Genomic DNA, 12,785 nt, shown 5'->3' with positions numbered 1-12,785 from the left:
CTAAACTGCAGTCAGATTGTTCAAGTACAACCCGTAAATAATTTGTCACCTCAACAATACCTCATCCACACCAATTGGTTATTCCAGCTGTTATCCCAGCAGTTATTCCAGTGCCTATCCCAGCAGTTATTCCAGTGCCTATCCCAGCAGTTATTCCAGTGCCTATCCCAGCAGTTATTCCAGTGCTTATCCCAGCAGTTATTTCAGTGCTTATCCCAGCAGTTATTCCAGTGCTTATCCCAGCAGTTATTTCAGTGCTTATCCCAGCAGTTATTCCAGCGGTTATTCCAGTGCTTATCCCAGCAGTTATTCCAGCGGTTATTCCAGTGCTTATCCCAGCAGTTATTCCACAATGCTTATCCCAGCATTTATTCCAGCGGTTATTCCAGTGCTTATCCCAGCATTTATTCCAGCGGTTATTCCAGTGCTTATCCCAGCATTTATTCCAGCAATTATTCCAGTGCTTATCCAAGCAGTTTTTCCAGTGCCTATCCCAGCAGTTATTCCAGTGCTTATCCCAGCAGTTATTCCAGTGCTTATCCCAGCAGTTATTCCAGCGGTTATTCCAGTGCTTATCCCAGCAGTTATTCCAGCAATTATTCCAGTGCTTATCCCAGCAGTTATTCCAGTGCTTATCCCAGCAGTTATTCCAGTGCTTATCCCAGCAGTTATTCCAGTGCTTATCCCAGCATTTATTCCGCGGGTATTCCAGCAGTTATTCCGCGGGTATGCCAGCAGTTATTCCGCGGGTATTCCAGCAGTTATTCCGTGGGTATTCCAGCAGTTATTCCACGGGTATTTCACTGCAACTCCATCCCTAATCATCATATACAAACCAATCCCAACACAACAGACATCACAAGATTCCTGAAGCCAACCAAATGCTGACAAAATGGAATCCAGGACCCCTACCAAAAAGGTCATCAAGAGAAAAAATCTCCAAACTCAACTAAACAGTTAGCCTTGCTCCAAGGCTGTACTGAAAGAAAAGTCCATGGATGAGTAGTAAGTCCATCCTCATAATAGGCAAGTCTAGATAAGTGGACTACAGTCTCTAATAGGGACAACATGTTCTTATTATTTACATAATCAAGAACTTATGACTTAAACTAATGATTTTTGCCTTTTTGCCTTAGAGACTAAGTCTTGTGCAAGTCTACTAAACAGTTATCACAAGCAGAATCCCTCATCGCTAGCAAATACCCTCACAGTCATCCCCAAACAGCCAGTACACACCTTCAGTCATCACATCCCTGTAACAAAGTACCGCCATGGTCATCGCAAAATATCCATCACCCCCCACATCATGAACCCCCCTTGTCATCCCAAAACATCCAACACCCCCTTCCCCCTGCACCAAATGGTCATCTCAACCACGCAGCTCTCATCCCTATAAATTGGCACCATACCATCCAAATCACTCAAGCAAATGTCAATGAATTCTCCACCATCTAAACCCTCTACAACCTTGTCCTCCTCATCAAAATAGAAGCAGAGTTTGAACAGAGACTCAAATCTAGGCACAAGCAAACTCGGCCCTTAAAGCTTACCCATCAAATTCTTGACAGTTCACCTTCCTCAAGAAGAACCTGTCTGTCCAAAGTGAAGACCGCAGATCAGAACGTTCTGTATCCGAATTCTCTGACTCGAGCCGGTGTGGTGAGTGTAGTGTTTGCAAACAATCCAATACTAGGGCATGTGGTAGCCACGACAACCTATATCAAATGCCTCGTCCTCGTCAGCCTCTAACAAGTTCCGCCCAAGTCAGTCATATTATCGTGCATTTACAAAGATATTATCACATTGAAGGCAGGAGGGCTGGAATCTGTGTATTGAATTTTTAGTATTCGTTAGAACGGGTTTCTGCATTTTCAAGCAGCCACATCACAGGGTCTTCTCTTTTTAAGGAAGTAAAGTGTTGTGAGTATGATGCGTGAAAAACATTACTTGTTGTTTCAGTTATTGATAGAAGTTCACTCAAGTGCTCTTTCTCTTCAAATGTTCCCGATTCCATACTAAGAATAATACATGCTAGTAACTTCTCTCGGAGCCTAAGCCCATTAATGCACTGACTAGAAGGATATTAACATACCAAACTGAAATAATGAAGTGAATTAACTGATACAATAATTCAAAAACACCAAACAAACTTAAAATATCTAAAGCAATTATTTCTAAATATATTGAAATATACAGCTCAGTCTTCACAGAAAAAATACATCAGAAAATAAATTTAGATGCCTAACCTTTTTTGCTAAGTACATAATTCAAATCTACACACTTGAGATACCAAATTCTCCATTCCTCCATATATGTGCTTTTATTGAGGTAGATGTTATTGAATGATTTCTTTCATTGATCTATTGAGTATTTCTCCCTTATAACCCCTCTCCAATCATGCATTCTGACTACTCCTGTAATAACATCCTATTGGAAAGGAATGAAAACCATGACATAAAAGATGATTAACTATCCCTAACCAGGGCATTATACAATTGTGCATAGCCCCAAGTCATGCATAAATCAAAACTCTTCCTATCCAGATCTTATACCATGATTTACTTCCTAATAGTAATATAAACTAATATGATTTAACCCCAATCAGGGCCGCATACACTGTCACATGGCTCTAAAATATGTATACTTTAATCTCAGTCCCTCATTTTGCAGAGACCGGTGATGAAATATAATTCAATATCAAGAACACCTGCACCAGATCACCTGGTAATAACAAGTAACAATGTGAACTCGTTAACCTTCCACCAAGACAATTCGTTAATTATTGATATTGGCTGACCAGACTCTGTTCACACTGGTAATCAGGTGTCTGCCAAACTGGTCGTCGATATCCATCCATCTTTACGTGGCCAATATCACCAGCTGATCAGCCAACTATAGATTTCTAGTCTTAGGGTCTTGCCTACATCTTTCAACACTCTGTATCATGCTTTGTTCAAGCAGGGTTGGATTCTGTAAGACATTCGTTGTGCGTGGGGGGCACGCCAGAAACCTATGATTGTGGGTTCGGATCCCGGTTCACCCCGATTATGTTTTGAGGTTTGTCAGCACCATACCCGTGCTTGTGGGTTTTATCGAATTGGTAAACGTCTGAGACCTGCACCACGTAGGGCTTTCCTCCCACATTAAGCTGACACGCCGTGATATAACTGGAATACTGTTAAAAGCGCAATAAACCCAACTCACTCACTCACTCACTCTTGCTGTGTGTGATGCAAATGTGAATTGTTACAGTGAACCCTTTCCATATTCATAAGAAATCTCTGCCAAATGCAGAGTTTATTGCAAAATTCTGAGCTTGGTTTCTGAATCACTATCAAATAGTGATGATACCAGGTGTTCCCAAAAAGGTGGGTGTATCCTGCCCAACTAGTGGCACCCATCACAAACACATGCAAAGACAAGTCAATTGTTCACTGAGGTACATTTCGTACTCGGATCTTTATGGGGTGAGCCTTAAAGCATGGATCATAAGTGTTATAAATAAACATAATTCTCAGGGATCTTGACTTTTTCTACCAGATCATCTTTAGATATTGACCCCTGAAATCTTAAGTTTTCAAAATTGGGTGGCAAGGCCCCATTTACCGTCATGCTTAGTTTGAAAACCTGTATAAGTGTATCAATAAAACATACAAAAATAGTTCCTTACAAATTGCATACATAACTGTGCATGCATTTCACACCCGAAAAAAGCACTGTTACGAAACAAAGTCCAAATACTCTCAACTAACATCTAATAATTTTTCTACACTGTTTTGTTTAAATTCAATTATTTTAGGTGTTTGGCCTTCCTCACATACAAAGCATTTCATGCTTACACCATTACAACAATCAGATTACCTAATCTATTTGGACACTATGACGCAGGTTGAGTCAGTGTGCAGAGGAGTGTGAGTAGCACGCCATCTAGTGAGACAAATTAGAGTTATCTCCCCTGGGACCCAGGGTTCTGGTGACAAATAGGATGGACTAATCATAAAGTTTCTCACAATCAAATTCCGTTTGTGGTTCATTGACTGAAGCTAACCACATTTTTTGCCAAATATTGTCACATTACGCCATTGTCGTCTCCTTCAGAGCTAGTTAATTTCCATGAATGTTAAACTATCAGAACAAATTGATTAAACAACGTAAAAAAAACATCCATCTTCGTCACTTTCACAGTTACTTTGTTACAGAAAGCCATTATCTGATAATGTATAAAAAAAAATCAATAAAAATGATAAAAAAAAACTTCATCAAAAAACATTTTTAATACATGCATTTTCTCCTAATGTGCTACTGTTAAGTACTACTCATACAGACACAATCTCTGTATAAAAATGTTATTGTCACACCCACTGAAGACTCCTACATTCAAGAACATAAATACACCTTCCTTCTTTTCTATATAGTCGTCTCCTTTTTGCCCTGAACTAACAAATGCTGATAGAATAACAATGACGCTACTGTCTTCTCGATGATGCACATCAGAGAAATCCATACCTTATTTCATATCACACGCAGGCAACCAGATTGATTTCCTAGCAGAGGAGTACTTCTTCAATTGGTCAAGTCGATCACACACACGATCATATCTGAACAGTTAGACGATGAACAGAACTGATGAACTTGGGTCTTATCGGGATCAAACTGGTAATATTTGATCACAGTGTTATCAAGATATTTGTAAGATTGCTTGTCAAGATGAAATGAATAAAACCAAACTATCCCCATGGAGTAAAGGGCTGCTTGAGGGACGTAACTCATGGTAAATGCTTAGGTCTGATGACCTGGTTCAATATTCTGCAGTAGCAGGCTTCCCAATATCGATGAGCTTGGAATGTGATTTGTGTAAGGACTGACTGGACAGAGCCAAATCACTGAGCTCTATTTAAAAACCATGGAGTGAGTTTGATTTCAACAGTATTCGGTTTTATTACAGTGTAGCAGCCATAAAATTTCTGAGTACCGTGATGGGATTCGAACCACAGACCTTCTGATCCGAGGTCGGACGCCTTGTCCACATGACCAAAGAAGTTGACAAGGTAAGGATGTCATCTGTGGGATGACTCAACGCCCTGCTACAACAGCATGTCAGCTAGATGTGGGAGGACTACCCAAAGTGGCACAGGTCGTCCATGTTTACCATTTTTGTGAAACTCACGGGCATGGATATGGGCGTACAAAAGAGCACCATTATCAGGGCAAATCGTGGATTCAAACCACATCCATAGGTTTCTTGCACACCAAAGGGTGGCAACCCTGCATAGCAAGTTACGACGCATTAGGTGACTGGGCCACCTCCTTTTTCAGAAGATACCATTACACTTCATTCAGCCTCAGAAGCAACATCCTGTAAGATCCCCATCAATTCAACATCGACGTTAAGTTCAAATGACTTGTGTGGACATCTAACCAGTTTCGTTCTAAATCAGCCATGACAGAAGTTAACACGAGTCATGAGTCACCAATATTCTCAATGGCTGAGGTGTCCTCATCTTGTTATGTCGTTCATTATGAGAGTAATTTGAAGAACCCGTTCACCCCCTGTGTAACAATAGACCAGACAACACCCATTTCATAATAATACTGACATTACAGCTTTAGATATTGACACTTAGTCCTATAGTCCTTCAAACTGCCCAATAGTTCAGGCAAAAGGACTAGTAGAAAATTGCCATTATTAAGGAAGTTGCTATATGTATCATTATAAGGACTAGTGGGATAAAACAGTTAATTTCTATCGCTGTATTATTACTCTTTCCAACCAAAACCACCACCTTGATTTAAATGAACTGTTTTTTTGTGTTTTTTTGGTTATTTTGTTTAACGCCGCACTCAGCAATATTCCAGCTATATGAAGAGGTGTGCAAGTAATCGAGTCTGGACCAGACAATCCAGTGACTGATATCATGAGCATCGATCCATGCAATTGGGATCAATGACATGCATCAACCAAGTCAGCGAGCATGACCACCCGATCCGGTTAGTCGCCTCTTACGGCAAGCATGGGTTGCTGAAGACCTATGAGCTGACTGAACATGTTGAACATCACCATTACATGGCATACAATATCTTCGACTCCTTTCAGTAACATTAACAACACAATCCTTGATCCCTGTGGCACCAGCGGCCTCATGTGACGGATTAAACCTTTCACACCTTGGGGCAGTGGGGTAGCCTTGTTGCTAAAGTGTTCGTTCATTACATAGAAGACCCAGGTTTGATTCCCCATGGGGGGACAAAGTGTGAAGCATATTTCCGTGTCCACGACCATGATATTGATTGAAGATTGCTAAAAGTGGTGTAAAACCATCTCATGACTTGCTTCTCATCTTCCCCATTCCAAATACACACATTAGCAGCCTTACCGGTACCTCCCCAGACCCATAATGACCACACTTGACCCATGGTCACTTCCCCTGGGTCCTTGTACCAAGTAGCATCTTTGTTATCTCAGAACAGACTAAACCATGGTTGCTTCATAGCTCCAAAGGAAAAGCGCCAGATCAAGAATATCCTCATCTTGGTCTAATACTAAACGATTCAATTCTACCATACTGGTCAGCTCCCTTGAGATCCCCACTCCCCCCGACCCCAAACTCCACCCCCATCCCCACCCCCCACCCCCCCACTCCGTCACTGCTACAGAGGAAATCACAGATCAAGAAGATTACCAACTCAGTCGGACCCTCAATGACTCAATCACACCATCAAGGCAGCAAGCAGTGTCCACTACTCTGAATCATGCCAATTCAGCCGACTGAATCACAGGCCTACAGTATCATTTTCCCTTGATCTTCTCTCCAGCAAACACACAGTCCAACTCACCACTGCCCCCATCAACAATGACATGGATCAATACTTAATTCAAGATTGCATTCAGATCATATGAAACTTGGTATTTTTCATTATATTTACCACAACATCTGACCATGATCAGTTTAAGTACTCCTCTCATCTTGAATCTGTTTTTTCTCACCATGGCAATTTAATGTTGGCAACTTTTTCCCTGCTCATACCACTTGAGCAAGTGCTAGCATATTACCTCCTCGAGGGAACTGTTCGGAGTCACACAGCAACCTAATGTATTCAATGCCTCATTTCACAATAACATTCCAACGTCAATACATGCTTTAAGGTTTTCAAATTTTTAAAACTGATTAAGGCATATAAAAGACCGTCCCATTATCAATATACAAATTGGTGATCAGATTAATGACTTTTATCTTGTGAAGTTATCATGTTTGTTTGTTTGTTGTTTAACACCACACTCAGCAATATTCCAGCTATATGGTGGTCTGTAAAAAGTCAAGTCTGAATCAGACTATCCAGTGATTGACATCATGAGCATCAATACATCCAGTTGGGATACGATGACATGCATCATCCAAGTCAGGGAACCTAAGCACCTGATCCCGTTAGTCGGCTCTCACCACATGATTGTTTGTAGCCAATAATTAATTGAATTGATATTAATCCATGACACTTGCAGTGCAAATTATTTCCGTCCAGTCTCAACTTATTAAGCCCTTAAGATGCAAAATAATAAGATGCCATATTTGGCATCTGGTTAAACCTTGTTCTTGATCCCGGTATCCCCATGAGGAATGGAGACACAGGTGGCCCCATGGTGCACAGTGCCACCAACTGTAGGCAATCTCCATAGCCGGCATCACTTTCCTCCCACATTAAGCTGGTGCAGCAGGATTTAAGTGAACTACTGCGACAACAGCGTCATACAGACCCGCCCACTCATCCAGCCACAAATACCATCTGACCTACCTAGCCATCATGGACTCACTACAGATTCAGGATCAATACTGACAAACAACTATTGATCAACTGAACACACCAATAATCATCATTATCGTTATCAGTTTCTCTTGTGTCCTGGAACAGCAATAAATATTCTGCCAAACAAGGAGTCCTTGAACCAAGGTTTCTCCTAGTTGACAGATGAACCGATAATGTGATATTGAAGGTTTTTTAAATACAATCTGTGAGAGAGGTTTTACGCCACTTTTAACATTATTCCAGCAAAGAACACATGTATGTGACGAGTTGCAACATTTCAAAAGACGTGAAAACATGGTACTTGTTGTTGCCCTGCCTGGTGCTCAGCAATAAGGGGACAAAACAAGCACTGGCCGGCTCGGAGTATGCTGTGTCCGAGTGTGGTGCACAATGGGCTCCCATATTGTACCCATTTGGAAATCGAACCCATGTCCCCAACTGACAAGCCATGGCATTAACCACTAGCTTACCCCATCCCCTACTGACATGGGTAGATGCTACTAGTCTAAGAGGAAACACAACTAGTCCTTCCAGTTCATGAGGCTTGGGCTGGAGATGAGATGAATTGCGGTTTAACGTTGCGTTCAAGATTATGCACTTAATTAGTGACGTGCATATGTAAGAGTGAATATTATCCTACCCATTTTTTTTTCCTTGGGATGAAATTCTCTAGGGTCAGGACGATTCTCCCTAGTGAATTTGAACCAATACCAGTGTGTTTAATCCTTTCCTATACTACACTCTAGAGTAAAACTTCCCCCAGGATAATATTTAGGTAGGATATAATCCTTGCTTACACATGCGTGCGTGCGTGTCTGTTTGTACTAGTCCGGCTAATGCTGATTGTATAGTGCTAGCTTACTGAGATACCATGCTGCATTTTAACATGAATACCCGACTCAGACACAGTATACTGACTTCGAGCCGACCAGTCCTTGTTTTAGCCTCTTATTGCCGTTCACCAGGCAGGGTAACATCAACTATCACATTTTAATATCTTTTGGTATGACGCAGCCAGGGATCGAACCCCCGACCTTCTGTTACCGAGGCGGACGCTCTACCACTAGACCACGGAGTCTCTTGGGCCCGAGTACTAGTAGCTTTGAAACCAGAGACTAGATAAACAGAAGACAATTTCCCTTTCAGTCACAGCCTACTGCCATTCATGAAAATCAAAAACAAACCAACACACTGGGTCATGCTGCCATGACATACTGCAAGAGACACCAACACATACAAATCTATACACCGATCAATATCGTAGAAAACATTATACACTGCATGAACGTGCATCAGCTAGCTATTCACATCCCATCGAGCATGCTGTCATTCAATTGCTCAGGTGCACTCAGTGACACCTGCGTTCCACAGAACGCCATTACTTATTGATTGGAACACAAGCTATGTTCAGATGAAGCTCCGTTCAAGAAATCGTCATGGCTCTCATTACGTCAAAACCTGTCATCACCATGCACAAGTAGATCCGGTTATTGCCTTGCTCCAATGGCTGCGTAAATTCACTGCATGTATAATATCAATATTAGCTTAGCGTGCAATCAAGTCGGCACGATTTATGCAATATAGAAACTTGTCTAGACTTTAATACCACAAGGCTTTTTCTATCTCCGTGTGGGGACATTCAGGCAGAAACTTATTCAATCACATTTGGAATAATGCATGCAGAAATCTTTTCTTTTCCTTTTCACCATCACACTCAAGCAAACAAATCCTTACCGGGACATGAATTTCATACAGGACTTCTAACTGACCCAATAAGTAGAAAGGAAAAATAACAAGTTATATATTTTTTTTAATTTTTGTAAACTTGCTTGAAGAATTCAGATTGTATTGTTTACTGCACGCTGGACTAATGATCAGGGAAGAGAGAGTTTGGACCTAATATTTCTTTTTTCTTTCTTCATATCGTGTAGATACCTTTCTAGTTAATAACGAGCTTCGGTTCAATTAACAACCCATGGTTACTAAAGTGATTAAACTTCTAAAACATTGAACATGTTGAAAGTATTTATTAGTCTGAAAGACAGGAATTTTAAAATGAGTCAAGAAATACCCAAAAGGAACATAAACCAACATAGTCTGACCTGTGAGAAACGCATGGTACCAGTGAAGATCTTGAGTTGGTCATTCGCTGGAATATTGCGGAGTGTGGTGTTAAACAAACAAACAAACAAACAAACAAACAAAGATATGAGCCTCCTTGTGTAGTACAAAAACAAAACCAAAACCGATGTCTGACCATTTCTGTTGACATAATTTCATGTTCATTTCGTGTTCATGTAGCAGAGCATGGAGTCATCCCACAGATGACATCTTTACCTTGTCAACTTCTTTGGTCATGTGGACAAGGCGTCCGACCTCGGATCTTTGGCCGCGTCATACCAAAAGACGTTAAAAGATGGTACTTGTTGTTACCCTGTCTGGCGCTCGGCATTAAGGGGCTAAAACAAGGACTGGTCGGCTCGGAGTCAGTATACTGTGTCTGAGTGGGGTATTCATGTTAAACTGCGGCATGGTATCTCAGTGAGCTAGCACTATAAATCGGCATCAGTCTGGACTAGTACAAGCAGCCACACAAACACACACACGTAAATGCACGTCGCTATATAAGCGCATTAATCTTGGACGCGACGTTAAACCCCATTTCACCTCACCTCACCATGTCAGATTGTCTTTACCCAGTCACAAGGTTCAATACAAACAAGGAAACCCCCTTTCATAATAAGCATAAGATATGACACTTATTTGTTGTCAATAGTGAGGACACCCTGTGTCTGGCCCTATAAAATATAGTATTGAGGAGTCTCCAGGACCAATTAACACCAAGGAATCTCCCTGTGCAAGTGACAATGCAGTGCCAAACCTGTGAGATGTTGTCACAGCATCTCACAGACCAATTTACCCAGAGCAGATAAGACAGACCCCAACAAGAACACCTCGATGTTGGTACCAACACAGCCGCTACAATGAGCCTACTACAGTAAGTCTACTACAATGAGACTACTACAGCGGGACTACACCTACAGTAAAACTATACTACAGTGGGACGATCCTATAGACCTACATATGTCGGTGAAGTCTGCCAGAGTAGGTCAACTCTATCCCGTTACACCAAGGTGAGCAGCAGATTCCCCACATTCTCCTCCTCCTCAGGCAGCTAGTTGTGTGGGGTGATGCTCCCCCCAGCAGCCACGGTACCTATCTGTACTGATGCTTCCTATCTCACCCTGGGTCTAGTGCATCTCATGTTTACTGCCCAACTGTGCTGCTTACTTGGGGTCCATGTTCTGCAGGTTAGTCTGGACAATAATTTGAAAGTGTCCGTTCAACCAATTAAATGTCAGGAATAATATATCTTACCTTCTATCATATCCTTCTAAATAATAGCAGAGTCTGAAATAATTTTAAAACCCCAAAAGACAGTCAGGCAGGTGACCCATAAAAGTTACCTCCTCGCATTTAGACATTATAAATATTGAAAAGTCGCGAAAAATAAGACACAAAGAGCCTTTTGAATCTACAAAGGTCATAATAAAACTGAATATGTCAGTTGGCTTAAAATTATATACCAGGTAGTCAGGCAGGTTGAGGAAAATTTAATGCAGCCCGACATAAAAGTTACAAGCCACAGGCAGGTGGGCAGGCACTTATTTGGACACTGGATAAATGGGGTGCCCAATTTACCAATGTACCGGTGCACGCAAAATTCCTACCATGGCCAATGTAAAAAAAGTAATATATATATGTGGTTTTGCAATAATCAGGTATGACATGAAAGACAGAGTGCATAAACTGTCTACAACATATAGCGCACAGCCTTTATTATTCTCCATTTAGAGCTGCCTGTATACATTCGTTTTCAAGATACAGAAATCAGTTTTGATGCTCCAAATGTTGGCAGTCTCCTTCAGAGCTTTCTGAGCTTCACAGTGATTGGCTAATCAGAACGTTCCGTTGAAGTTACCTCCCATGGAGGACATGTCAGATCTTCACAGAGAGAGGTACTGAATCGGGATAACAGATCTGATTTGAATGAGCATTTATCTGACATACCAGCGCCATGAAGATGACTACAGCTCCTGTGACGGTACTGTATCTTCCAGAGGAGCCAACAACAATCAGTGTGTGTATCATTCCAACTGCCTACATAGACACATCAACGCCATGAACCTACAGAGACGGGTTGTTCTGGTCAGTTCCTCTACAATCAGTCTTGTAACTATGGAGGCTTAACATTCCTTGTGTCTCATCTCGACAGCAGGTACAGGTTCCTTCATTCAACACGTCTGCTATGTGGGGCAGACATCTCGGTCCCATACCTCCCTGATGAAAAGTATGCTTTATATACACCATCCCCCTCCCTTTGGTAAACCAAATGTAGTAAGTTGTAGGCAGTAAAATTGTCTGATGGAGGATTGTGAGCTCTTGGACACCTCCCTTTTAAAAAAGCTGGATCACATCAGAGAATAGGTCATCCTACACAAGAGACAAGCTCCCCTGACACAAGACACAAGCTCACCTGACACAAGAGACAAGCTCACCTGACACAAGACACCAGCTCACCTGACACAAGAGACAAGCTCCCCTGACACAAGACACAAGCTCACCTGACACAAGACACAAACTCACCTCACCTGACACAAGCTCACCTGACACAAGACACAAGCTCACCTGACACAAGACACAAGCTCACCTGACACAAGAGACAAGCTCACCTGACACAAGATCTGCTCGTCTGACACAAGAGACAAGCTCACCTGACACAAGACACAAGCTCACCTGACACAAGACACAAACTCACCTGACACAAGACACAAGCTCACCTGACACAAGAGACAAGCTCACCTGACACAAGAGACAAGCTCACCTGACTACAAGAGACAAGCTCACCTGACACAAGACACAAGCTCACCTAACACAAGAGACAAGCTCACCTGACACAAGACACAAGCTCACCTGACACAAGA

The 12,785-nt window shown here is 41.8% G+C and overlaps 1 protein-coding gene across 5 annotated transcripts in view; it reads right to left on the bottom strand.

The window, feature by feature from the left end:
• LOC124149153 overlaps nt 1-12,785 on the bottom strand; it is a 130,651-nt gene that overhangs the window by 93,404 nt on the left and 24,462 nt on the right. Inside the window, exon 1 of one of the 5 annotated variants that reach the window (XM_048391738.1) lies at nt 1,551-1,661. The exons of the other annotated variants lie outside the window; for them this stretch is intronic. Coding sequence (XP_048247695.1) covers nt 1,551-1,554 — 4 coding nt within the window. The 5' untranslated portion in view covers nt 1,555-1,661. Of the gene's footprint in view, nt 1-1,550; nt 1,662-12,785 lie in introns of those variants that run through there. 5 annotated transcript variants of the gene reach the window in all.

This window comes from Haliotis rufescens, unplaced genomic scaffold, assembly GCF_023055435.1.
Source record: "Haliotis rufescens isolate VD_foot unplaced genomic scaffold, xgHalRufe1.0.p SCAF_96, whole genome shotgun sequence".
Lineage (NCBI taxonomy): Eukaryota > Metazoa > Mollusca > Gastropoda > Lepetellida > Haliotidae > Haliotis > Haliotis rufescens.
This window is presented reverse-complemented; position numbering and strand designations above follow the sequence as displayed.